A 25,382-nucleotide genomic window follows, 5' to 3' on the forward strand; every position below is an offset into this window, starting at 1 on the left:
ACTGGTTGAGAAATTCTCTGTGCCCCAGTACCATGCTCATTCCCAATCCCTACCTCCACGTTTTGGTTTTTGCTCCTGCCTGAAATGCTCAGCTTAGTTCTCTCTGTCTAAATCCTGGCACATCCTTCAAAGCCCCAGTGAAAGCTTATTCTTTCAGAAGGACTTCCCAGGCAAATCTTAGCTCTGCTGCTATTATTTCTTCTCTTCAATAATACAGTATTTGCATGTGGTATACCCTGGTCACTTCCTTATGGAAAGGCATGGGAGCATTTAGTTAATAATATGCGTTCTAGAGCAAACTGCCTGGTCTCTCTCAGCCTCGGTCTCCTCATACATAAAATAGGGTTAATATTAGGGTTGTTGTGAAGACTGGACACACAGATATGTAGTTAAAACAATTATTAATATATGTAACTATTATTATATATTGCTGTTAACGTATCCCTCTTTGTTTTATATATTTTCATCTTCTTCTTCCAGGTCATTCCATCCATATGTACTATACTTTTATCTAGTATCTTATATCACAGTTTACACTAATGAGCTGAGTTCTGAAAATTTTGATTTCTTTTCTTAAAGATTTCATTACATCTAATAATTTGCTCTAAAAGTACAGATTTACCCAAAATATCACCTCCCCATCTCAGAGCCCACAGATGGTACAGAATACAGGTAGCATGGTTATTAGCCAGAGGAGGAAGATTGAAGAAAAGAAAAAATCCTGAAAAACTAGAACTGTCTGGTCTTTTTCTACAAGAAGTTAATATTGGAGATATGGAAGGTATTCTGGGCTTAGAACCGACAAATCAGAAAAGCACTGAGGGTAACTGGAACTTTCCATTCACATATTCCTGAAGTACTGGTATGTGTGCACGGCTACTGTTCTACTTTGCTTTGTATTTCACTCAAGCGGGTCCACCACCCACCAGGAGCAATGTCAGGTCTGAGCAACACCAACCAAGAGTTCTACACCAGCAGGCACACATCAAGCTAATGCACAGACATGCACAGTTCCTAGTTGATGCCCACTGTCACTAGACAGTGATCATTGTGTGTTTTTTTCTTTTCTTTCTTTGGGGAATCAACTATGTTTATCAACAATAGCAAGACATTTTATAACAGGGTGGGGAGGATTTCACCTTTTCCCAGCAATACTTCCAAAAATCAGGTAAGAAATCATCTAGATTAAGAAGACCATCCTTACCTCTATTTTTTCCCATATGGCTTCATAGTTGTCCTGGTGTTGAATATCTTGCATCAGTTTCTGAATTAAAGCAGACTTCGCAGAAGAATGGCTCTCATTTTTCTCAGAGGAGGAGACTCTCTCTGACTTCTCATCCGTGTACTTTTTCATGCCAGAGAGAGGCATGCACAGTTCCTCGTCAGAAAGAAGGTCACTCAAGGGGCCAGATTCCACACTCTCCCCGAGCGAAGAGGCTATGTCACTGGACGAGCTTGGAGACACCCTGCCTAGCCTCGTATGCTTCTTCTTGACATGGTACGTTGGATACATCTCAGAGTCTGAGTTCATTTCAGACAGTTCCCAGTCATCAATATTCTGAATGGTTTCTCCTCTGGGTTTCTGAGGCAGCAGCTTTGTTAGGTTTTCCAACTTCAGAGCTAATACTTCTGTTTGCTTGAGGTGAGAGGGCAGTGCCAGGTACTCATCAGAGCCATACCAGGCTTCCACAACCTGGCCGTTCCTGGTGACGTGACTTGGGGACGAGGAGTAGCTGCTTTTGCCTTTGTGTTCTGAAAGAAGGGGTCCTAGAGACGCGACGCTGTCTGAGCTAGCAGAGGACTCGCTGCTTTGAGTAAAAGGTGGTGAACTGGATGTTTCTGACTGCACTGGCAATTTGGCCTTCCCACTCCTCTGGTGACACGGCTCCAGTGAGGACGTGGGAGCAGAATCTGTCTCTGGCCTCTGTCTGGCCTTGGAAGGACTAGAAGGAACTGCATTCGGCACTGTCGAGCTCCTAGTGTTTTTGGCTTGCTTGTCTGAACTGGGTTCCTGTTTAAGGGTCTGGCATGGAGGCACCTCTTCTCCAGTCTTGTGGGGCTTTTTCAGTCGAAGCTTCTCCTTATGGCAGTCATTGAGCCTCCCCAGGCTGGAGGAGATCTCCTTAATGTGACTTCCAACTGTATTTTCGAGATGCCCATCCCCCATCTTGTGCAAACACTCATATGACTGACTGGCGGCAGAGGGGCTGTTGGGGTAAGAAGACTGTAACACCAGGCACAGCTTAGACCTGTCAGGAGGATCCACCAGGGATGGGGTGCTTCTGCTCATCTCAGGCTTCAGATCAACCATCTGCTTCTTTCCACTAGAGCCTTTCAGATTATTCTTAAATGTCTCGTCTTTAAGGAAAAACCCTCTTTTTGGCAACGTGGGCTGTGTGGGAGAGTCCTCATTATAGTTAAAGCAGTCTCTGATGGATCGCTTGGGGGTCGTGTTTTCACAAGCAAGAGGCTGTGGATTCTTTGCCCCACGTTGGGAAGAGGAATCAGATTCTTGCTTCACAGCTTCCGAAGTGGGTTGAACAGCATTTGTCGGAGCTTCCGCTGAAGATGATGGCCCCTGCATTAAGCCTGGTTGCTCCTCCACTGTGCACGCATTATTTTCCTCAATTCTACCTCTGTCATCTGCTGAAAGAGATACTTGAGACGCCTCCTCGCTCACGGCTTCACTGCAGTTGGAAGGGACGGAATCAGGAGCCACCGAAAGTAACCCAACACTTCGGATAAGCTCGGGGAACTCCTGTTCCATCTCACTGTAGCTCCACGAGTCGAAGGGTTTGGTTTTGACCTGGCTAGAGGTCATATCACCCAGGCCACCAAGCAAATCCTCACTTGGACTGTAGTCAGATAGTTCGAAAGCAGTAATACCGCAATCCAGAGACAAGTAATTTTGAGAGCATTTGATTGTTAACTGTCCAGAGTCGTCTACTTCCGTTAGAGCATCAAGTCGGCCCTGAAACAGACAACGGAAATGGTTTCAGCAAATGTAACATTACACTCATCTGCTGCTCACATGAAATCTCAGCAGAAGCCACGATACAGGCCAAAAATGCATCAATCTCAATTGCTTCTGGTTTGAGGTACAGAAAGGCACATTCATTAATTACCATGTTGCTTTACATAGTAGCCTGTTCTTAAATATTTAAGGATTTTTCTTCAATCTGGAGAACAGAGCCTTTGTCAAGGCCAATCCAAAAATAACCATTCTTGACTTTCTGTTTTAAAATAGTGTATTGTTCACTTAGTAAGCATTTTTTTTAAGTGATGCCTTAAGTAGTAATATTTCTGAGAACAAATTAATATGAGAGTAAAATCTCCATGTATATCTCTTTAGCTTATCACTCCATCACCTGCTACAGTGGTAAGCTCATAGTAAATGCTCAGTAAATATTTTAAAGTAGAATAATTAATTATAGTAAGTCTGTTGGGTTAAAAATATGTTCACAAATCACAGGAAGACGAAATACTGAATTTGCATACATAACAAAAACAGTTCAAGACCAGCGTCTACTGTCCCCATCTGTGTGAAGGTAAACATGAGAATCCTGGAAAAAATTAATGTGCTTCAAAAGTGTATCTTTGCAGCCCCCATCCCTTTCCCCTGTGTGTATTCTCCCATGCTCTCCCACCCTGACCCCACTTCATCTGTGTATGTTATATACCAAGTGCCCACCTTCCTTCAAAGTAGGCTGACTTGAAATTCCCTTATGCTAAAAAATAGTATTATAAGTGTTTTTAATTTACTCATTGGTTGTGTGACTAAGGCTCTTGTCTCATTACTAATATAGTTTCCAACATCACACAACAAATGGGGAGAGTTTTAATTCATGATTTGTTTGGGGCAGAAGGGCCCCTGGTATCCGACATGCCTACAAGGCTGAAGGAATAGCTGGTCTCATCTAGCCCTTTCAGTTCAGTTCAATTGCTCAGTCGTGTCTGACTCTTTGCGACCCCATGAGCCACAGCACGCCAGGCCTCCTTGTCTATCACCAACTCCCAGAGTCCACCCAAACCCATGTCCATTGTGTCAGTGATACCATCCAAACATCTCATCCTCTGTCATCCCATCCTCCTGCCCTCAATCTTTCCCAGCATCAGGGTCTTTTTAAATGAGTAAGCTCTCGGCATCAGGTGGCCAAAGTATTGGCGTTTCAGCTTCAACATCAGGCCCTCCAATGAACACCCAGGACTGATTTCCTTTAGGATGGTCTAGTTGGATCTCCTTGCAGTCCAAGGGACTCTCAAGACTCTTCTCCAACACCACAGTTCAAAAGCATCAATTCTTCTGTGCTCAGCTTTCTTTACAATCCAACTCTCACATCCATACATGACTACTGGAAAAACCGTAACCTTGACAAGATGGACCTTTGGTGGCAAAGTAATGTCTCTGCTTTTTAATATGCTATCTAGGTTGGTCATAACTTTCCTTCCAAGGAGCAAGCGTCTTTTAATTTCATGGCTGCAATCACCATCTGCAGTGATTTTGGAGCCCAGAAAAATAAAGTCTGACACTGTTTCCACTGTTTCCCCATCTATTTGCCATGAAGAGATGGGACCGGATGCCATGATCTCAGTTTTCTGAATGTTGAGCTTTAGGCCAACTTTTTCACTCTCCTCTTTCACTTCCATCAAGAGGCTCTTTAGTTCTTCTTCACTTTCTGCCATAAGGGTGGTGTCATCTGCATAGCTGAGGTTATTGATATTTCTCCCAGCAATCTTGATTCCAGCTTGTGCTTCATCCAGCCCAGCGTTTCTCATGATGTACTCTGCATATAAGTTAAATAAGCAGGGTGACAATATACAGCCTTGACGTACTCCTTTTCCTATTTGGAACCAGTCTATTGTTCCATGTCCAGTTCTAACTGTTGCTTCCTGACCTGTATAAAAGTTTCTCAAGAGGCAGGTCAGCTGGTCTGGTATTCCCATCTCTTTCAGAATTTTCCACAGTTTATTGTGATCCATACAGTCAAAGGCTTTGGCATAGTCAATAAAGCAGAAATAGATGTTTTTCTGGAACTCTCTTGCTTTTTTGATGATGCAGCAGATGTTGGCAATTTGATCTCTGGTTCCTCTGCCTTTTCTAAAACTAGCTTGAACATCTGGAAGTTCACGGTTCACATATTGCTGAAGCCTGACTTGGAGAATTTTGAGCATTACTTTACTAGCATGTGAGATGAGTGCAATTGTGTGGTAGTTTGAGCATTCTTTGGCATTGCCTTTCTTTGGGATTGGAATGAAAACTGACATTTTCCAGTCCTGTGGCCACTGCTGAATTTTCCAAATTTGCAAATATTGAGTGCAGCACTTTAGGAGACGAAAAAGGAAAACTGTGGAGTGGAGGGTGGCAATAACCCAGATTTCTGTGCTCCTGAGGGAGGAATAGGGTGAGCATGACTCTGTCATTTCAATCAGGTTATCCCAAGATCTGACCTCTCCAGGCCCTTATATCAGGTTTTTTTGGCTCATTTGCTTGTTTGGATTGGGGAGGTTCTCTCTCTTCAGACCTTGCCTTTATCTCCTATTCCCTTCAGTCTTATTCCATAACATCCAGTTAAATAATAATAATGAAAAGCCTCATTTTATTTTTAAGCCTAAATCTCCTCATCTTATAAATGGGGATGGTTCATTATTACTATTACTTTTTCACTTAATCCTCAAAATGATTTTCTCCTGGGATCTGTACTATTGTCCCTGTTTTATATAAGTGGAGCCTGAGCCAAAAGAAGGTGCATAACTAGCACACGGCCTGGTGACTAAAGCTGAGATAAGCCTTAAATGAAGGCTGTCTGACCCAGAGTCCACACACTCTGACCTTTGTGCCAAAATTTTCTCTGATTCACTGGATGCTATTTTAAATGGATATATCCCCTCCTCCAGTTTGCCTTCCACATTGCCACCAGAGTAATCTTTATAAATTGCAAGTCTGATGCTATTACTTCTCTGCTTAATGTCCTTTGTTAGCTTCCTGCTGCTAGATTAAAACTCAATCCCTTCAAAGACAGATATGAAGAAGCCTCTCTCAAGCCACCTGCCCCTCCCAACTGTACTCAGCCACAGCATCATCCTTTCATTTTTTGAATATATTGTGTTCCTTCCGCCTCAGAACCTCTGCACTTGCTATTTCCTCTGCCAATAAAGCTTCCCACCTGTAACACCCCTAACTAGTTAACTCTTACTCACCCCTCAGACCTCAGATCCAACTTTATTTCTTCAAGATTCTAAAGTCCCACGTAAATCAGAATCTTTTATAATCTCTCATAAAACTATGTTGTTTTTCCTTAAACATTTATCTCAAGCTTTAAGTACATACTATTGTGATTCTTTGATTAATCTGTTTATCCCATTGGTTTGTAAGCACCTCAAGGGTATAAATCACATAGAAAATGGCTTGCTTGCCAGGATAACCACAACACTTAGCATAGTGAGCTGCAGAGAGTAAGCATTCAAAGATACATCTGTTGAATGAATGAAGACATTTGGGAATGTATATCTTTGCCTTCATGAAGTTTATTCCTCTGCCTGTGTAGTTTTAGTTGACTCCAGTGATTAAACGCCCAAACCTCAGAGTTAAATGGACACGACTGAAGCAACTTAGCATGCATGTATGCATTGGAGAAGGAAATGGCAACCCACTCCAGTGTTCTTGCCTGGAGAATCCCAGGGACAGAGGAGCCTGGTGGGCTGCTGTCTATGGGGTCACACAGAGTCGGACATGACTAAAGTGACTTAGCAGCAGCAGCAGCAGAGTTAAATTCTAGCTTATGCATTAATTATTCATATGACCATGAACCAGTAGCTTGATGTCATTAAGCTTCATTTCCCTCATCTGTAAAAATGAAACAATAAACCCTGTCATAGGGCTGCTTCAAGCCTTAAAGGCTATGTAAGGCACAAGTCTGGCACGAGGATAGGTACTCAGTGAATCCTTACCCTCATTACTTATTTTATACATATCACACTTGGTTGTGATATAAATTGTCCTGTGGTTAAGTGCTAGTGGAAGAACACACAAAGTGCAATGGTGTGAGTGCTTGCAAGGGCCAATGTGTTCCCACTGTGAGAGTGAACATCATTTAGGTAAAGTGCTTCCCACACCATCTGGCATATGGTAAGTTCTTAATCAATGTTTGCTATTGTGTTAATACTATTAACAGTTATCACTACCTGTGCAACTACCTCTCTTAACCTCAGTCTTCTTATCTGTAAGATGGCTTACAATATCATCTGTAAAATAAGGATAACAGCACTCACTCTCCCTACTTTCCAGAACTGTTTGAGGATCTAACGAAATTGTGACAGTGATTCCTAACATTTAATAACATACACTATTCATCTTTGACTACCTAGTGCCTTATAAAGAGTAACAAATCAGGCTCCTCTATCCATAGAATTCTGCAGGCAAGAATACTGGAGTGGGTTACCATTCCTTTCTCTGGGGGAATCTTCCCAACCCAGGAATCGAACCCAGGCCTCCTGCATTGCAGGCAGATTCTTTACCATCTAAGCCACCAGGGAAGTCAACATTTAGGAGAGGTAGAAAGAAAGGAAGGGAGGAAAGAAATTATTATTATTACAGAAGAGATCAGTTAAGAGCTGGTTTTGCTTGTTTTATTTAATTATTCCTAAGTTTATATCCTTAAACAATCACTTAACCTCTCTTAAATTCAGTTTTGAGAACTGAATGGAAAAATGAAGCTATTTTTTAACTGAAGTATAACTGAAGTATACTTTTTAACTGAAGCAACTGATTTACAATATTGCATTATTTTCAGGTATACAGCAAAGTGATTCAGTTACATATGTTTTTTCAGGTTCTTTTCCATTATAGGTTATTCTGATACTGAATATTGTTCCCTGTGTTATATAGTAAATCCCTGTTGTTTATTATTCTATATCTATAGTTGTGTATACCTATTAATCCCGTACTTTTCATTGATCCCTTTTCCCTTCCTTTTCCCTTTGGTAACCATAAACTTGTTTTCTATATCTGTGAGTCTGTTTCTGTTTAATAAATAAATTCATTTATGTTACTTTTTATATTCCACTTAAAAGTGATACACTTTAGTATTTGTCTTTCTCTTTCTGACTTATTCACTTAGTATTATACTCTATAAGTTCATCCATGTTGCTGCAAATGGAAATCTTTCATTCTCTTCTATGGATGAGTAATATTAAAATGGAACTACTTTTAATATCAATTACCTTTCTTACTAAATGAAACAATAAACATAAATTGCTTATCACAATTTCTGAAATATAGAAAATTTCAGGATAACACATTTTTATACAATTTTGAGCTTTGCCGTAAAGTATTTTTCATTTGTTTGTTCAGCTGGCTTTGTTTCAGTAATGCATTTGCCAATTTGTTTACAAGATATGATCTACTCCATATTTAAATAAAGGAATAAAACTTATTTTGTTTTTGTAAGGACAGAAAGAAAGAGAACTTGCCACTTTCTCAGTTTTCAAACCTATTCTTTAATGGGCTATGAAACTCAACTGACTTCTAGAAAAGAAAAATGAATTCACTTCACTGGAATACATCTACTATTTTAGTTTATCAACATGTTTTTATGCCATTTTCCTCTTCATTCTACAAATCTTTCACAGCTGAATTTATTCTGATAAAGCTGAGAATTTTATCCTAATTCTCTTCCTATTTTTCACAGTTTCAGTGTGTTGGCAAAAATAAAACTGACAAAAAAATAGGATCAAAAGTCCATAGCATCAGAAAGGATGATAATGGAGACAGTGCTTCAGTTCATAGAGAAATGTTCACAAAGCAGATGGCTTTGAATCCACTGTTCCTTTACCCTTTCATACAACATATTCTTGCATGTCTACACCAGAGCTAAAAACTGACTCCAGACATGAAAATGCACTAAATTGCTTTCAGCTGAATCTGTAAATAATTGTTGAGCTCACAATGTAGGGACCATGGGTACTACTTAATATAAAGTCACAACACAGTGTGAAAATAGTGGCCAGTTACAGTCTCAATGCTTTTTCATCTTTCATGGGCTAACACTTGGTGAACAATATAAATTCAAATAAAAGCATGATGAACATATTCCACAAAACAACAATAACCATAAACTCTAGAGCACTTTCACATCCCCAGCTATAAACAGAGTTGATAAGTTTATTGAATGAGTAAACTGTTGTTGTTGTTGTTCAGTCACTCAGTTATGACTCTTTGTGAACCCATGGGCTGCAGCATGCCAGGCTTCCCTGTCCTTCACTATCTCCAGGAGTCTCTGGAGTAAACTGTTTATTGAATGTTTATTGAATGAGTAAACTGTTGTTGTTGTTGTTCAGTCACTCAGTTATGACTCTTTGTGAACCCATGGGCTGCAGAATGCCAGGCTTCCCTGTCCTTCACTATCTCCAGGCGTTTCCTCAAACTCATGTCCATTGAGTCAGTGATGCCATCCAACCATCTCGTCCTCTGTCATCCCCTTCTCCTCCCACCTTCAATCTTTTCAGCATCAGGATCTTTTCCAATGAGTCAGCTCTTCGCATTAGGTGGCCAAAGTATTGGAGCTTCAGCTTCAGCATCAGTCCTTCCAATGAATATTCAGGATTGATTTATTTTAGGATGGACTGGTTTGATTTCCTTGCAGTCCAAGGGACTCTCAAGAGTCTTCTCCAACACCACAGTTCAAAAGCATCAATTCTTCAGTGCTCAGCATTCTTTATGGTCCAACTCTCACATCCATACATGACTACTGGAAAAACCAAAGCTTTGACTAGACGGACCTTTGTCGGCAAAGTAATGTCTCTGCTTTTTAATATGCTGTCTAGGTTAGTCATAGCTTTTCTTCCAAGGAGCAAGCATCTTTTAATTTCATGACTGCAGTCACCATCTGCAGTGATTTTGGAGCCCCCCAAAATAAAGTCTGTCACTGTTTCCACTGTTTCCCCATCTATTTGCCATGAAGTGATGGGACTGGACGCCATGATCTTAAGTTTTTGAATGTTGAGTTTTAAGCCAGCTTTTTCACTCTCTTCTTTCACCTTCATCAAGAGGTTCTTTAGTTCCTCTTTGCTTTCTGCCATAAGGGTGGTGTCATCTGTGTATCTGAGGTTGATTGATATTTCTCCTGGCAATCTTGATTCCAGCTTGTGCTTCATCCAGCCTGGCATTTTACATGATGTTCTCTGCATATAAGTTAAATAAGAATAAGCAGGGTGACAATATACTGCCTTGACATATTTCTTTCCCAATTTGGAACCAGTCTGTTGTTCCATGTCTGGTTTAATTGCTGCTTCTGGACCTACCTACAGGTTTCGCAGGAGGCAGGTAAGATGGTCTGGTTCTCCCATCTCTTGAAGAATTTTCCACAGTTTGTTGTGATCCACACAGTCAAAGGCTTTAGTATAGTCAATGAAACAGAAATAGACATTTTCCTGGAATTCTCTTGATTTTTCTATGATCCAACGGACATTGGCAATTTGATCTCTGGTTCCTCTGCCTTTTCTAAATCCAGCTTGTACATCTGGAAGTTCTTGGTTCATGTGCTAATTGAAGCCTAGCTTGGAAAATTTTGAGCACTACTTTGCTAGCATGTGAAATGAACGCAAATGTGTAGTAGTTTGAACTTTCTGTGTCATAGCACTTCTTTAATAATTTGAATAAATATGTAAAATGAATTGGTTTGACTCAATTATTTCCAATGTCCCCTCTAGTGGTAGAAAGTGGGCAGATCTAATGACTAATCAATATGAGATGTTGGACAGAATGAGGCAAATACATGGGTAAGAACAAACAAGCAAAAAAGAATGTATAGATTGGAGATACCAAGAGATATCTAAAGTAAGATCTCTTCAGAGTTTAGACAAAACCTTCCCATTTCTGATCTCCACCTCATTAGCATACAACTCCTCGTAACAACAGATTTAGGGCAGAGTTGACTAGTTTTGGATTCTTTTTTTTGTTAACTGGATTATAATTTCTTGGGCTTCCCAGATGGTGTTAGTGGTAAAGAACTGGCCTGCCAGTGCAGGAGATGTAATAGATGCAGATTCGATCCCTGGGTGGGAAAGATCCCCTGGAGAAGAGCTTGACAACACACTCCCATATTCCTGCCTGAAGAAACCTATGGGTAGAGGAACCTGGAAGGCTACAGTCCATAGGGTCACAAAGAGTCAGACACGACTAAAGTGACTTAGCACACATGCATGCATAGTTGCATAGTTCTTTGCAGTTTCCCATAACCACAAAAATTCCAATCAAGGACCCTCTAGGGATCCCACTTGGGAGGGATGGCATCTGGGGACTAACACACACCTATATATTCATCCTACAATTTTAAGAGGAACCCTACCAAAGACTGTATTACGTCCTTCATTGCCACACTATCCAGGAAAGCTAAATGAAAACGAATTGTGCCTTAAAGTTAGAAGTGAGCCCAGTAGATTTTCATTCCCATAAACTTCTAGGGCCTGCAGGGAATTTTCCACAGCAAGAACATCATTAAGAAAACAATAATCAACAAGTATAAATCATTTATGAGAAGCTCAGATTTGTTTTGTGCTGTTGATAATGTTGGAGCCACTAACACATTAATAAATTAATGAGCTATGGAGCACTCTTTACAAGCCCTTTTAGTCTCATATATTTATACAAATGCCTTTTATACTTGTATAATACATATTTTCCACAAAATCAACAGCAGAGCACTAAACTGGGTGTCAAGAGCCAAGGGACTACACACACACACACACTATATATATATCCATACATGGTATCTACCTATACATACACACACACATATATATAGACCCTACTTAGCTAGCACAATACCCCTGTGTGTGTGCGTGTGTTGTTTTTATTTGGGAATAGGAGAGTTTACTTGGATTTAACTTTACAGTGTTCGTTTTTAAACTATGCATCAAGATTAATAACAATAAACTCTCCAAAGTGTGCTTACTATGAGTACAAAAAATCTAAGTATACTGGTTGTGCAAAATTCTAAAGCCCATATGATTCACTGCAACCAGAATGATCTTTCTAAAGCATGAACTGAATCATATCAAATCCCTGAACAAACTCTCTGTTATCCTCAAAATAAAGTCCACTTCTCTTAATATGATTTTTTAATATAGCTTTTCATCTTCATGATATGACCTCGCTCACATATTAGTTCAAATGCAGCGTCCTGGTCCTTTGAACTTTTTGCTCTCTGATATTATCCTTCTCTCTCTTACCTCTGAAACTTTATGTCATTCCTTCTGTCTAGAACTGTTTCTACCTCCATTCATCAGTCTAACCCTGCTTCTTCTTCAGGTCTCAGGTTAGACTTGCGTCTCCTTTTTCAGGAGACGCCTCCCTGCCTGAATTAGGTGCCCCTTCTCTGATCTCCAGTGGCTTCACGTAGACCATTGTATCTGCATGCAAATCATGCAGATCAGAGTCTGGTCTTCATGTCTGTCCACTTGTCTCTATCCCCCACTAATCTCAGCTCTTTAAAGACAAAGATCATGCTTTGATCATGATTATATTCTTAGCACTAATGCCTAGCCCACAGTAAGCACTCAATAAATATTTATAAAATAGTTGAACAAGGAACAGGATTTCAGGCGAGCACCAAAAGCTACAGGTGATATCTATGCAAACTACCGGGTGTGACTTAACTCTGGATCATAGCTTCATTCATTCATCATAGCCTCCGGTTGATAGATTCATTCATCATTGCCTCCCATCACTAAACCTAGTTTCAAAGCCCAGCTTAGGACCTGCTTATTTACTTATAGAGAATTCATATCCCGCACCTCTGAACTGAAAACATTCTCAAATAGTCACACTTGATGATGCATTATGTGGCTTCCAAGAGAACACCCACCTCCTTTGTCTCTTCGGAGAAAGCCTGCAGAATGTCCGTCTGTCTGGTGTAGTTGCCATTGGCGTCCTGCAGACCCTGCAGAATGCGCTCCCGCAGAACAAGCACTGAGACGCGGAGTTGGTGCCAGAGCAGCTGCACGGCGTGGATGTCCACGATCACATTGACGGAGTAGGACAGCAGCTTCAGGGAGAACTCTGTTTCAAGGAGGGCATGGATTTGCTCGACATGATCAGAAATATCTTCACAAATGTCCTGCAATAAAGGAAAGCGAATATATGATGACTCTTTTGCCTTAACCTGGGGTGCTGTGCTGTGCTTAGTCGCTTAGTCATGTCTGGCTCTTTGTGACCTTATGGACCCATCAGGTTCCTCTGTCCATGGGATTCTCCAGGCAAGAATACTGGAGTGGGTTGCCATGCCCTCCTTCAGAGAATCTTCCCTGGGGAGGGGAACAGTAAAAAGGTCACTCCGTCACTTGACACCAAGGATCAGGGCCAGCAGGTTAAGGGAACACATGCTGAATAGCAGCCTTTGTTTCAATTCAGATACAGAGTCACAGGGGCTTCCCAGGGGGCGCTAGTGGTAAAGAACCCACCCGCCAATGCAGGAGATGCAGGTTCGATCCCTTCCCTACTGGGAAGAGCCTCTGGAGGAGGGCATGGCAACCCACTCCAGTATTCTTGGCCTGGAGAATCCCCATGGACAGAAAAGCCTGGTGGTCTACAGTCCATAGGGTTACACAGAGTTGGGACACAACTGAAGTGACTTAGCACAGAGTCACAGGCCTTTTTCCCGGGCCCTGGGGCTTCAGTGCAAGCACATAAGTTGATCATTTCCAAGACACAAATAAGCTACTATTTTTTCAGATACCCACACTGAAAGTTTAGCCAAGGTAAGAGGTTACCTCACAAATCCAACCTCTGTTCTCTGTATTTACTGTTAGTTTGGGATTCAGGTAAGGGATCCAACAGGGTTTCTCTTTGCTACTGGCAGACTCCACCAAACACAAAACATCTCAGAATGGAAGCATCCTCCTGACACCGAGGGCTTCCCTGATAGCTCAGTTGGTAAAGAATCCACCTACAATGCAGGAGACCCTGGTTTGATTCCCGGGTCAGGAAGATCCTCTGGAGAAGGGATAGGCTATCCACCCCAGTATTCTTGGGCTTCCTTTGGGCTTCAGCTGGTTAAGAATCCACCTGCAATGTGGGAAACCTGGGTTCAATCCCTGGGTTGGGAAGATCCCCTGGAGAAGGGAAAGGTTATCCACTCCAGTATTCTGGCCTGGAGAATTCTATGGATTGCATAGTCCATGGGGTCGCAAAGAGTCAGACACGACTGAGCAACTTTCACTCACTCTCCTGACACCTAGCATGAAGAAAAATGGCCTAGAATGTGGGCTTCAAAGAACTCCCAGCCATTCTCACTCAGAGCCATGGGATCTTCACTGTAAGGGATGACTGTCACATTCCCACAGGAACACAACTTACAGTTAAATTTGTAGTGGATATCCACACTTGGCAAACAAAATCACTCTTAAGAAGAAATACCAGAGAAATCCCAACAGTAAAAACAGATAGAGTTTGGTTTTGTTTTTAAGACTCAGATATCGAAAATAAAAACACTACTATATTAAAGTTTCAATGTCCTCCTTACATACTATTAGGTAGGCATATTTTATCTGATGTGTCACTTGTCCTTACAAGTTTCCAGATTTTCATTGTGCTGTTAGAGGCCTGCAGCATGAAATGGGTAGCAACCCTGTAATATTTACTTGAACAATTGGACTCCATTAAGCATCAAAATGATGCAAATGTCAGTGAAAAGTGCTCAATTAATCATTTTTAGTTATGTATCAGTGATTTCTTTTAAATGAAGCTTTTATGATTTTTGTTAAAGCTAAAATTTTTAAATAGCATTTGAGTTCTAAGCCCTATCGTGAGAATCAAAACAGTCATTCTGTGCTGGAAATATAACCTTTCAATTTCATATAATTCAGTTACTTTTCAAAGAAAAACTAAAATGTAGCCTGTATTTAACAACGTGTGCTAATAAGCAAAAAAAAAAAAAAAAAAACCCACTATTTTGAATAATGATGGAAAGTTGTGCTGAATTTTGAACAATAATTATTGTATAATTTCAATAAATGCTTCAATATTAGGCCTTGAAATCTAAGACCTAATTGGTAATAGCGATATAAACTAGTGATAATAACTTGAAACAGATTAAAAAGTTTAAATAGGCATTGGAGTTCTAATTAGGCAAACTTCTTAGAAAAGAATATGGGCCCATGGGCTTATGCAGTCCAGTAGAGACTTGAAGCAAAAATTATACTACCATATTACATGTACATGAGAAGCAATCATAGCCAGATTAGCTAGCCTTTGCTGCCCTTCAGCAGAAAACAGCCGGCCTGTAACTATCATCAGATCTTCCATGTAGCTTGGGGTCTTAGCTGATGTTTGTCTGGGCATCCACTCCATTCACCCCCCAGTTCTTATTCCTGATCCTCAAACACCTCCCCCAAAGCAAATGCCCTGCATCCTTTGCCTTGTCAAGATGCTCGTTTCTGTGCAGCACTGTTGCCTTGGGAAATGCCCTTCCTCCCACTGCTGACCTTTCCCAAATTCTCATACTCTCCTGGGTAATACCCCACAATCCACTGTAAAAACATGCCTTAACTTCTTCACGCATGCTACCTCTGCCTCCTGGTCTTACCCAAACTTGACTTTGCCCAAGCCTCCTGCTTCCTCCATCACTCTCCCAGGGGAGCTGCTCACTCTCCCAGGCCTGGACTGAGGTGGGTAGGACAGGAGAGGGAGGGGGACCTGATGGGGCAAGAGCAGACCTCAGTGCTGCTTTGCCACTTCCTGCTCATCACTCTTCTGCCCTCATATTAACACCCTTCTTTTTTCATAGGTGCCTAGCATCTGCTAACCTTCCTGTCATCCTCTTTTACTGCTGTATCTGCATCCTTCTCTTTCCTTCCTCTGCACTAAAGAATGCATCTGGTTCACAGTTTTCTTTCTTTTCCATACTGAGCATAACTGTTATCTTAGGTAATGTCAACATTCACATGGAGGAACCAACCAGCACTCTAGGCTTGAATTCCCTTCACTCCACAGCTCCTAAGACCTCGGCGCCCACTGCACTGGGACAGCTCTCCACCACAGCTCTGCTCTGGGCCTTGCTGCCACTCCACCTGGGAACAATGTCAGGAAGTCCCCGTGCCACCGACCTCTTTGCCCGACTCCTTCACTCCTGCTCTCCCACTACAGGTGCTCGTCACCCTATCCAGGCCACCATTCCCTCCACCCTCTTTCCTCATACACCTCCTGCCTCCTAGCACAACCTCTACAGTGATCACTTCAACCACTCTGCCGACAGTGTTCTCAACTTCCTCACACTCTTTGACTCCATGACTCAAAATTTGTGAGTGTCGGTCCCTGAGGCCCCATTATGATCCTACAGATGCAAAATACATGACATACCTCGGAGAGAAAAAGGTTGGGGTAACCCTTCTGCCACCTGCTCAGAACAGCTAAACAGGCATTTCTACACCCTCCCACACCCATCCCCCTATACAAAAATTATATATATATAACCTTGGTACCATGAAACCTACATGCCAGAGCACATGCCATCTACTCTCTTTACACACATATGGCTCCTTCATAATGGATGCAGGAATGTAGTCAGAGCCAGGTCATGGGTCAGGATGTCAGGCAAGTATCCAGGGGAGACTGCGCATAGAAGGCACTAAAGCATCAGTGCTGCCAGTTAACTTAGGTTAACTGTGAAAGGTGAACTGGCCCTGTTCCCACACATCAGGTTAAATATTTTCTGACTCAATTCACATACAGCACAGTAGCTCCTACGGCATTCAGAATCACAGCACAAAATGCATTGACTGCATTACATTTATCAACTGCCCACTTCACTCAACAGCTGCTGCTGCCTGTCACTGAAACAGGACTCTCCTATGGTTACCTAGTAGCTGATACAAACACTGATGACCTGAGACTGTTTACAAATAAACTCCGCCTGGTGGGCTCAGTGTTTTAATTTTTTTTGTGTGTGTGTGTTTTAATTTTATGTTTATGTGACAGAGGTGCCTTTTTTGGGTAAGACTGTTGTATATGTATTTTCCAGTTGTATCTTATTTCTTCTGGACAGATACAGGGCTTTTAAGACAACTGCTATGTATCTAACCAGTATGGCCAGTTTCCACCAGTATGAGATAGCAGTGAGGGTGCCTTTTCTGCAAGTGCTCTGACTGCCTACTTTCCTAACTCTAAATTTAACTGCCAAGACTCTGGCTAACTCTCCCTGGAGGGGATCTATTTGCTGCTTCATCATGAGGCCACCATGCTCACTCCCAACCATTCTCAAGACATTGTAGTGGTTTCTTTGTGAAATTAAAAGTATCTGTATATCAACATTCTGCCAACGTGTCCCAAACTGCCCATCTTCAAGGATTTCATGAGTATGAGAAGGGAAACCTGTCCTTCCAGTGACTTCCCTGCCCAGGTCCTAACGCAAAACTTGGCACCCCCATTTCACTAAGTCCCACTGATGCAGCCACTCCCACTCCTCTTTGTTTCACACTCTCCTCCACCCACTCCTTAAATGAGAACAGAGAAAACCCCCCCAGTAACTACAGCATGCCTCTCCATAGGGACAAAGAGTAATCAGCAAACATTTCTGCCTCTTCTACTATCCAAATAATGTTTCTTTCTCTTCCCCTCAAATAATTTCACCGTTTCTCTCAAAACACTCTTGAGGTACATTTGCATAACTGCAGGACATGTTCAGATGGCTTTTCTAAAACAAACATGAATTATAGCCTACTTTTAAAGAACATGTCTCCCCACTCCCTCTTCCATCTTTTTTCCTATCAGAATTTTAAAAACCTTGAACCTTCATCTTATTCAGAGCATACCATTACATTTAAAATAGTTTTTATTTTCTAAAAGCAGTAAGCAAGAGATAAACAAATATAAGATGTATTGTGTGTACCTATTTTAGTATTACTGCAAAATGCCATGTCATCATGACTGCTCATTTTCTTTATTAGCAATTGTAGAAATGAATGATTAAAAGTACAGTGACTTTTCCCATATGCTCACCATATGTATGCATGCTCATTAGAAAAAGCTGAGAAGAGATTTTTACCTAATACATGTACTTTGTATTTTAAAATGTAGATCAAGGGAATAGCAGTTACTTGTTTAAAAAACCTTATAAGTGAACCATGTGAACTAGAACTTGCAAGTTTATGCAAAAAATATCACAGAGTATTAATGTTATCTTCAGTTGACTTTCAAAACAGTACTTTCTCCAAAAGACAGATTAATAGCTGTTCCTGTGACAAAGTATTTTTATTTCTCCCAAAGTAGACTACCTCCTCTTTTCTCCTTCCTCCCTACTTTCCTAATGGTTCTAGTTTCTTTGTCACATTGAGATTGACTGTGAGTGATGAAGACTGGTGGGAGGGATGCTGAGACTCTAATCACCATAATACTTCTCTCCAAAGTTTGAAGATCTCTATGGTTGTTATCAGTGTTTACCCTTTTAATTACTAAAATTCTGCAAGTGTGAGGGCTGAAATGAGATTATTAATGTAGAAATGATTTTTCTGTTATGATTAGCTGGTACTCTTCCATCTCCCTCACTGTATTGTACTTTTCTGGAAGCAGGAAATGTGTCCTACTCATCTTTGCACTGCTAGGACACTGCCATAGAAGTGAGCACTGTTCAAAGGATGTTTGCAGAATTGGATTCAATTGGATAAAATATTTCTATTTCACAAATCAATGTAAAATCCTTAAAAAGCAAGCACTGGTTTAGCTTCTTCTCCTAAGTGTATCCACATTAATTAGTACTCTCTGCAAATGTAACTGATACTGAATTGTCTCTTGCTTTGATTAGAACAGGTGGCAAAAAAAAGCATTTGGGTTAAAAATTGTGATTTTAAAAGACTCAGAGCCTTCACTGATGAAGATGCTGCTTTAAATTCTTAATCCCAGGCTCTGATTTATTTGAGATGAGAAAAATCCTGAGAAAAAAGACAAGAGGAAAACTGACAATTGCTACTGCACACTGGAAAACCTGTTTTCTCTAATTGAGCTATTACTTAGTCACTTTCACATTTGGTGTTTTAGGTGATAGCTCAAAATCGAAGTTCATTCACTAATGAAAATCATAGCTGTGGCCTCAACACTCAACAGCTCATGTGGAAATGGATCAGAAGGTCTGTACTTTCTCCAGGACATCTTTACAGAACTGACTTAAGGTAGAAATGGACAGAGAAGTCAGTTCAGTTCAGTCATTCAGTCATGTCCAACTCTTTGCAACCCCATAGACTGCAGCATGCCAGGCTTCCCTGTCCATCACCAACTCCCAGAGCTTTTATACTGTAGTGCACTTGTTAATCACACAGATTTCAAAGCTGCTCCTTTTGAAGAAAAATGGGACCAAGGAATCTGCATTTTATGAAGCATGTGGTGGCTACTATGACTGTGTTCTAAGCACCACACATTGATAAACACTGAGCCATAGATGGATCATCAATCTAGAAATGGGAGCTACATGCAAGCCGGCTGCTACACAACCATAAAAACAAAACCTCCAGCAACTTGAAGGGTAGCCTGCTACCGACACTACACAGATGTCTCTACTGGAGTACTTCCATTCTTTGTGTTCCAGAACACAATTTCCCACAACTTTATTTATCCATCATGATAGACTCAGGCCATTATTCTTCCACCTTCCTATTCCCCCGAACTCCTGCACACATACACACACACACACACACACACACACACACACACACACACACACACACACACACAGAGGCATCTGCGCACATATGCATACTCCCTTGAGGCTCATTCCCATCTGCCTACACCACTAACTACTATCTCTTCATTCCAGCCACTTAAGATTTTATTTTCTAAAAATTTATCAAAACTTTTTAGCAATTTACATTTCTATATCTGAGATGGGAATTTTCTAATAACTCTCTTGAAATTTTGGAGCATTTCAAGTTACAAATGGTCTTATAAATTTACCTACAAATACTTTCTCTTGATCTATTCATAAATACTCTTTATACTGGGAGAAAGTTCTATTTGGGATTTCATTGCTGACTCATAGTGTGACCTTGGAAAGGTCAGCCTCTTTCTTAGATGCTTTTTATATATTTAGATCACTAAGAACATGGCACAGCTTCTAAGGATGTGTTTCTATGTCTTCCTCCCCCACATAAATATATCCACAGCAACTAGCTTGGCTGTTGATTTGTATTTAAACACCTACAGCATGCCTGCTGGAAGCTAACATTATAGACACAAGTTTTTAGATCTCATATCCGGAACAGGAAATGAAATCTTTTAGTATTAGAGCCCTGTGAAGAACTAATTTTAGGGGCCATGGTTCACACCCTGTGACAGAGATAACTACAAATCCGTATTATGAAGCCAATACCACCCTTTTATGTAAATGGGAGTGCATGTTGTCAATTAACCTTCTGAAAAACTCTCACTGCCTCTCAAGAACCCAATAATTTCATTTCTAGGAAACTCTTCTAAGGCAGTAATGCATTTACCTACCAAAATGCTACCACAGAGTTATTTAAAATGGTGAAAAAAATCTAACAATCAAAAGAGAGGAGATTGGTTTAACGTGATGTGGTATCCCATACAATGAAAAAATACACAGATACTAAAATATCCATTCTGGATGTCAAGAAATGTTGTTAAGTGAGACTAACTAAATTATATGAGTTCTATTAAAAATTGTAGCTACATATACTCTCAAGGAGAGAACTGAAAAATATGTCAAAGCTGTTTGTTCATAGTATATTCTCTAGGTGGCAACAATATAAATCATTCTTAATATATTGTTTTGTCTGCATATATTAAATTTTCTCTAGTAAATATACAGTTCTTCTGTGAAAAAGTAAAGTAAAAGTTAACCAACAACAAACAAGTTAGTTTCTATGGCAACAAGTCAAGGAATGAACAGTTATGCAGAGTAAGTGATATGTAGAATACAATATAAACAGAGTCAATATCACTGATTGAAGAAGATCCATGTCAGAGCAACAGGACCCCCAAACTGTCAGCATTCTTTCTGTATAGGGACAGACCTGTCACCTCATTCACAGATAGTCTATCATCATTCTCTGAGGGCTCTATGTCAGGTGGCCAGGTGCTACAAGTTGAGTACTAACAGATAAATAACATGTCATTAAGCAGTGGTGATCATACTTATATTATATTCACATCCTGAATATTCATTGGAAGGACTGATGCTGAAGCTGAAGCTCCAAAACTTTGGTCACCTGATGTGAAGAATTGACTCATTAGAAAAGACCTTGATGCTGGGAAAGATCGAAGACAGGAAGAGAAGGGGACGACAGAGGATGAGATTGTTGGATGGCATCATTGACCTGATGGACATGAGTTTGAGTGAGCTCCAGGAGTTGATGATGGACAGGGAGGCCTGGCATTCTGCAGTCCATGGAGTGGCAAAGAGTCGGACACAACTGAACGATTGAACTGAACTGAATCAGTGGTTATCAAGACTTTCAGCTCTGTTTTTGTTCTCACTACCTTTTTTAAAGCTTAGTAGAATTGATATAAAGATATAGGTAAGGAAAAGACATTAATCACCTGAAATGAGTGAGAATTTATGTATTAATCATCCTCTCTCCCTTTTAATTTGATTGAGTTGTTCCAGAGCACAACTACATAGATCATCAACTCTCTTTCATATTTTTATATAAATTCACCAGGGAGGAATGTTGCTGGGGACAGATTCTATTACTTAACAAAGTAAAACCTGTTCATCTCCAGGAGAGACTTCAATACCCTAGGATTCAGAATCTTCCACTTTCAAGATACTATAGTCTTTAGGTAATCACCAGGGAAGTGAAGACATCTAAAGAGAACTCAGTGTTCCCTTGGGGGTATAATTTACATAACTGAAATATCAGTTCTCCACAACTGATTAGGAATTACTGAAATACAAAACTTTTGCTAATTGATTTATATAAGCTTCTGTTTACTTCCATCAATGCAAATAATTTGTATTGGTGTGTTTGTTCTGTCTCTACACTCATCCTTCCATCCACAGAACCACAAAGAGAAAAATGCAAACATCCAGCACATTTTCTGAAAAATCTAATGCTGAGCATCAGAGCCTATGTTTTCATAAAATGAAAACATAGAATTCAGCTTATATCTTAGTTAAGAAAATCCATTTTTGTATTTTGCCTGCTCCCCGCTTGACTGACTCTCTGTATTGGAACTACTCTTCAGCAAGCACTAGACATACAAAGCAAGGCGAAAGTTATTGAATTCCAATAATGTGGTTTTAAATCTACCCTCATTGCCCTTTTCCAGAGGCCCCTTTGGGAAATAAAAATGGATCAGAATAACATATCTGACCACCGAGTGCAGCAACCATCCATTATTAATGTCCCAATGACACACCAAGATGAAAGACAGAGGAGCCATTCAAATAGTCATATAACACTGATTCAGTCTTCTCAAAGGACATTGTACTTTACTTTTTAAATCAGCAACCAGCTGAGAAATAAATTCAATTTCAATGCACTTTCCAAACTTCCAGATTAATTTTATCTATAAAATCATTTTAACCTCATTGCTTACTTAGATTGACTATAAACTTAGTGAGGATGAACTTCCTTTTCTTTTATTACACACACAGAATCCTATTCCTATCAAACAATAAGCAGAAAGCACACAAAAGGAAAAACAGGACCTATAAATGAGCTCTGAGCAAGCACAATGACCAACCAAACCTCAGGTTAGTCCTTTCCACATTTACTCCATGATTAATAAGTGCTTCCCAATAGCATCCTAAGTCTTAATCTTCTCTACCCTTAATTAATTGCAGACAGAAACCATTTTGCGAATGTCAAGTGAAAATTCAGACATGTACAAGTAAATTAATGATGAATTCAGTTCAGTTCAGTTCAGTCGCTCAGTCGTGTCCAACTCTTGGTGACCCCATGAACTGCAGCACACCAGGCCTCCCTGTCCATCACCAACTCTCGGAGATTACCCAAACTCCTGTCCATTGAGTTGGTGATTCCATCCAACCATCTCATCCTCTGTCGTCCCCTTCTTCTCTTGCCTTCAGTCTTTCCCAGCATCAGGGTCTCTTCAAATGAGTCAGCTCTTCGCATCAGGTGGCCAAAGGATTGGAGTTTCAGCTTCAACATCAGTCCTTCCAATGAACACCCAAGACTGATCTCCTTTAGGATGGACTGGTTGATCTCCTTGCAGCCCAAGGGACTCTCAAGAGTCTTCTCCAACACCACAGTTCAAAAGCCTCAATTCTTCAGCGCTCAGCTTTCTTTATAGTCCAAGTCTCACATCCATACATGACTACTGGAAAAACCATAGCCTTGACTAGACGGACCTTTGTTGACAAAGTAATGTCTCTGTTTTTTAATATGCTGATGAGTAATAAAATTAAAGAAATACAATACAAAGGGCAAATGACTTGGAGATATAGAAAATAACAGTAAGGAAAGGCGATATGAGAGATTTACAAGGATGAGGCAATTTACATTGTTTCTCCATGATTCAGATCTTACCTAGGTCCAAAAAGGGAGAGAGATGAAAGGTGGCTTACAGATAGCAAAGTTTACTGTTAAAGTTTGAAAAAGGACAGGAGGGAGGAAGATGAATAAGACACGTAAAATGACATAGTTGCTGCATTCAAGTTCAGCTCTATTGAAGGAGAAAAAAAGTGTGACCAGAAGTGGGTGGTTGAAGAAAAAGACCTGGTGTGGGAAATCTGAGACATAAAGCAATTATCAATAGCTAACATAGAGGGGAGCAGTAGATGATTTCTGTGAGTGGTGTGAACTAACGACCTGGAACATCCAAACACAGAAGATCCTGTTTCTTTGGAATTGCATGAAATCTTTCTGGCAATAACTCAGACTTTGAGCGGAAATCAGAAGCAAGGTTTCAATCAAGAGAGTCAGGTGCAGAGAGGCCTATCTACCCTGGGAAAGGGCTGAATTGAAATCAGAGAGAGAACATTGATAACAAGGAAATTTCTGAGGAAAATTTATCCCTGGCAGTAGTGAAAAGTAAATTCTGTAATTAAACCCTGTCCATGGTGCCTGTCCATGCATACTCTATAGAGGATTTGTGCTCCAGATTTGCTCACATAAACAGTAAGAAGGTTCTCACATTCCAAGCAGAGGGTACAAGATATATGTAAAGTGATTTCATCCCAAGGGACTCTTCTCCTTTCTCCTGCAGGTGGTACAAAGGTCAAGATCATCAGTGACCCTGAAGAGCCCTCTATATCAAAATGACCGTGGGGTTTCATCATAGAGCAGCAAAGAATGAGAACTTGATCAGCCAGCCTGACTCACGATTTCCTTTTGCCAGAGTTGACATGAGAAAATAAACACATGATTCCTTGAAATGGACAAACATTTCATCATCATATGATCAGAGCAAAGAGGCCATCTTGATGCTGAAAAAAGCAGCTAAGCACCTAATTATAATAGCATTCATTCTCTATAGGTCAGTCTTATGTGGAAAACAATACAGATGACACCTTAAGATCTCTAAATAGGCTATGAGAGCAGTAGAACAAAAGCTGACAACAAGTTTATGAGGGAAAAGTAAAGTAAGTACCCAAATATCTCTGGGAGACAGGACTGCAGGTTACTTTTTTCTTTAGGCTTTCCAGGTGGCTCAATGGGGAAAGAATTGGCCTGCAATGCAGAAGACGTGGGAAATGTGGGTTCACACCTCGGGTCATTTTTCCTTCGTAGCCATATGTTTGTTTATATATTACAATTTAGTATAAGAAACATGGAATACTTTTTAAAAATAATCATTTGGTGGGTTTTTTTTTTTTTTTGGCTGCTTGTTCTTCAGCATATACACAAAGATGATGTTTTTTAAAAATAGGAAGTGCTAAGTGTGTTGTAGCAGAAAGACATGGTTAGTAGTAGTCATGGGAGAAAAGCTGGCGGAAGGGAGGGAGAAATAGCACACAGGCTTTTGTGTAAGGGCCCTGAACCCTACATGATGGCCAGTGCCGGATTCCCCATGAGTGCTCTGCCCACAAAGATGTTACAGCCATGTCCTGATCCATGAACTCACCCTAAAACTTCCTTTATATGTAGCCAGAACACATTTTGTTTTTCAGACTGTGGGAGGTCAGCTGCCAGGGGTTATGGAATGACAGAGATTTCCGGGAGAGGCAACCTCAATAAGAATAAAGGAGTGTCAAGTAACATACAGCCAATGTTAATCGACACCAAGGCTGGAATGACCAGCCCTCAGATGGACTATAAAAAGCCAGCAGAGTTGCACGTCTCATCAGCAGGACTCTAGTTGCCTTGGAGCCAGACTGAGTCTGAGAGTGGTAACCACTCCAGCCGTCAACAAGCAGTCAGCGCCATCATCCATCCCAAGCAGGAGCCTGCTGTCCTGGAGGCACCTTTCCTTT

General features: G+C 40.7%; 1 protein-coding gene across 3 annotated transcripts in view; it reads right to left on the reverse strand.

Annotated features, from left to right (window-relative positions):
- AKAP6 (A-kinase anchoring protein 6) overlaps positions 1-25,382 on the reverse strand; it is a 486,105-nt gene that overhangs the window by 279,929 nt on the left and 180,794 nt on the right. For all 3 annotated transcript variants that reach the window (XM_043489943.1, XM_043489944.1, XM_043489945.1), the window contains exons 3-4: positions 12,864-13,115; positions 1,205-2,971 (exon numbers count right to left, since the gene is read on the reverse strand). In XM_043489943.1, the coding sequence (XP_043345878.1) occupies positions 1,205-2,971; positions 12,864-13,115 (2,019 nt within the window). The remainder of the gene's footprint in view (positions 1-1,204; positions 2,972-12,863; positions 13,116-25,382) is intronic.

Source organism: Cervus canadensis, chromosome 17 (assembly GCF_019320065.1).
Source record: "Cervus canadensis isolate Bull #8, Minnesota chromosome 17, ASM1932006v1, whole genome shotgun sequence".
Classification (NCBI taxonomy): Eukaryota; Metazoa; Chordata; class Mammalia; order Artiodactyla; family Cervidae; genus Cervus; species Cervus canadensis.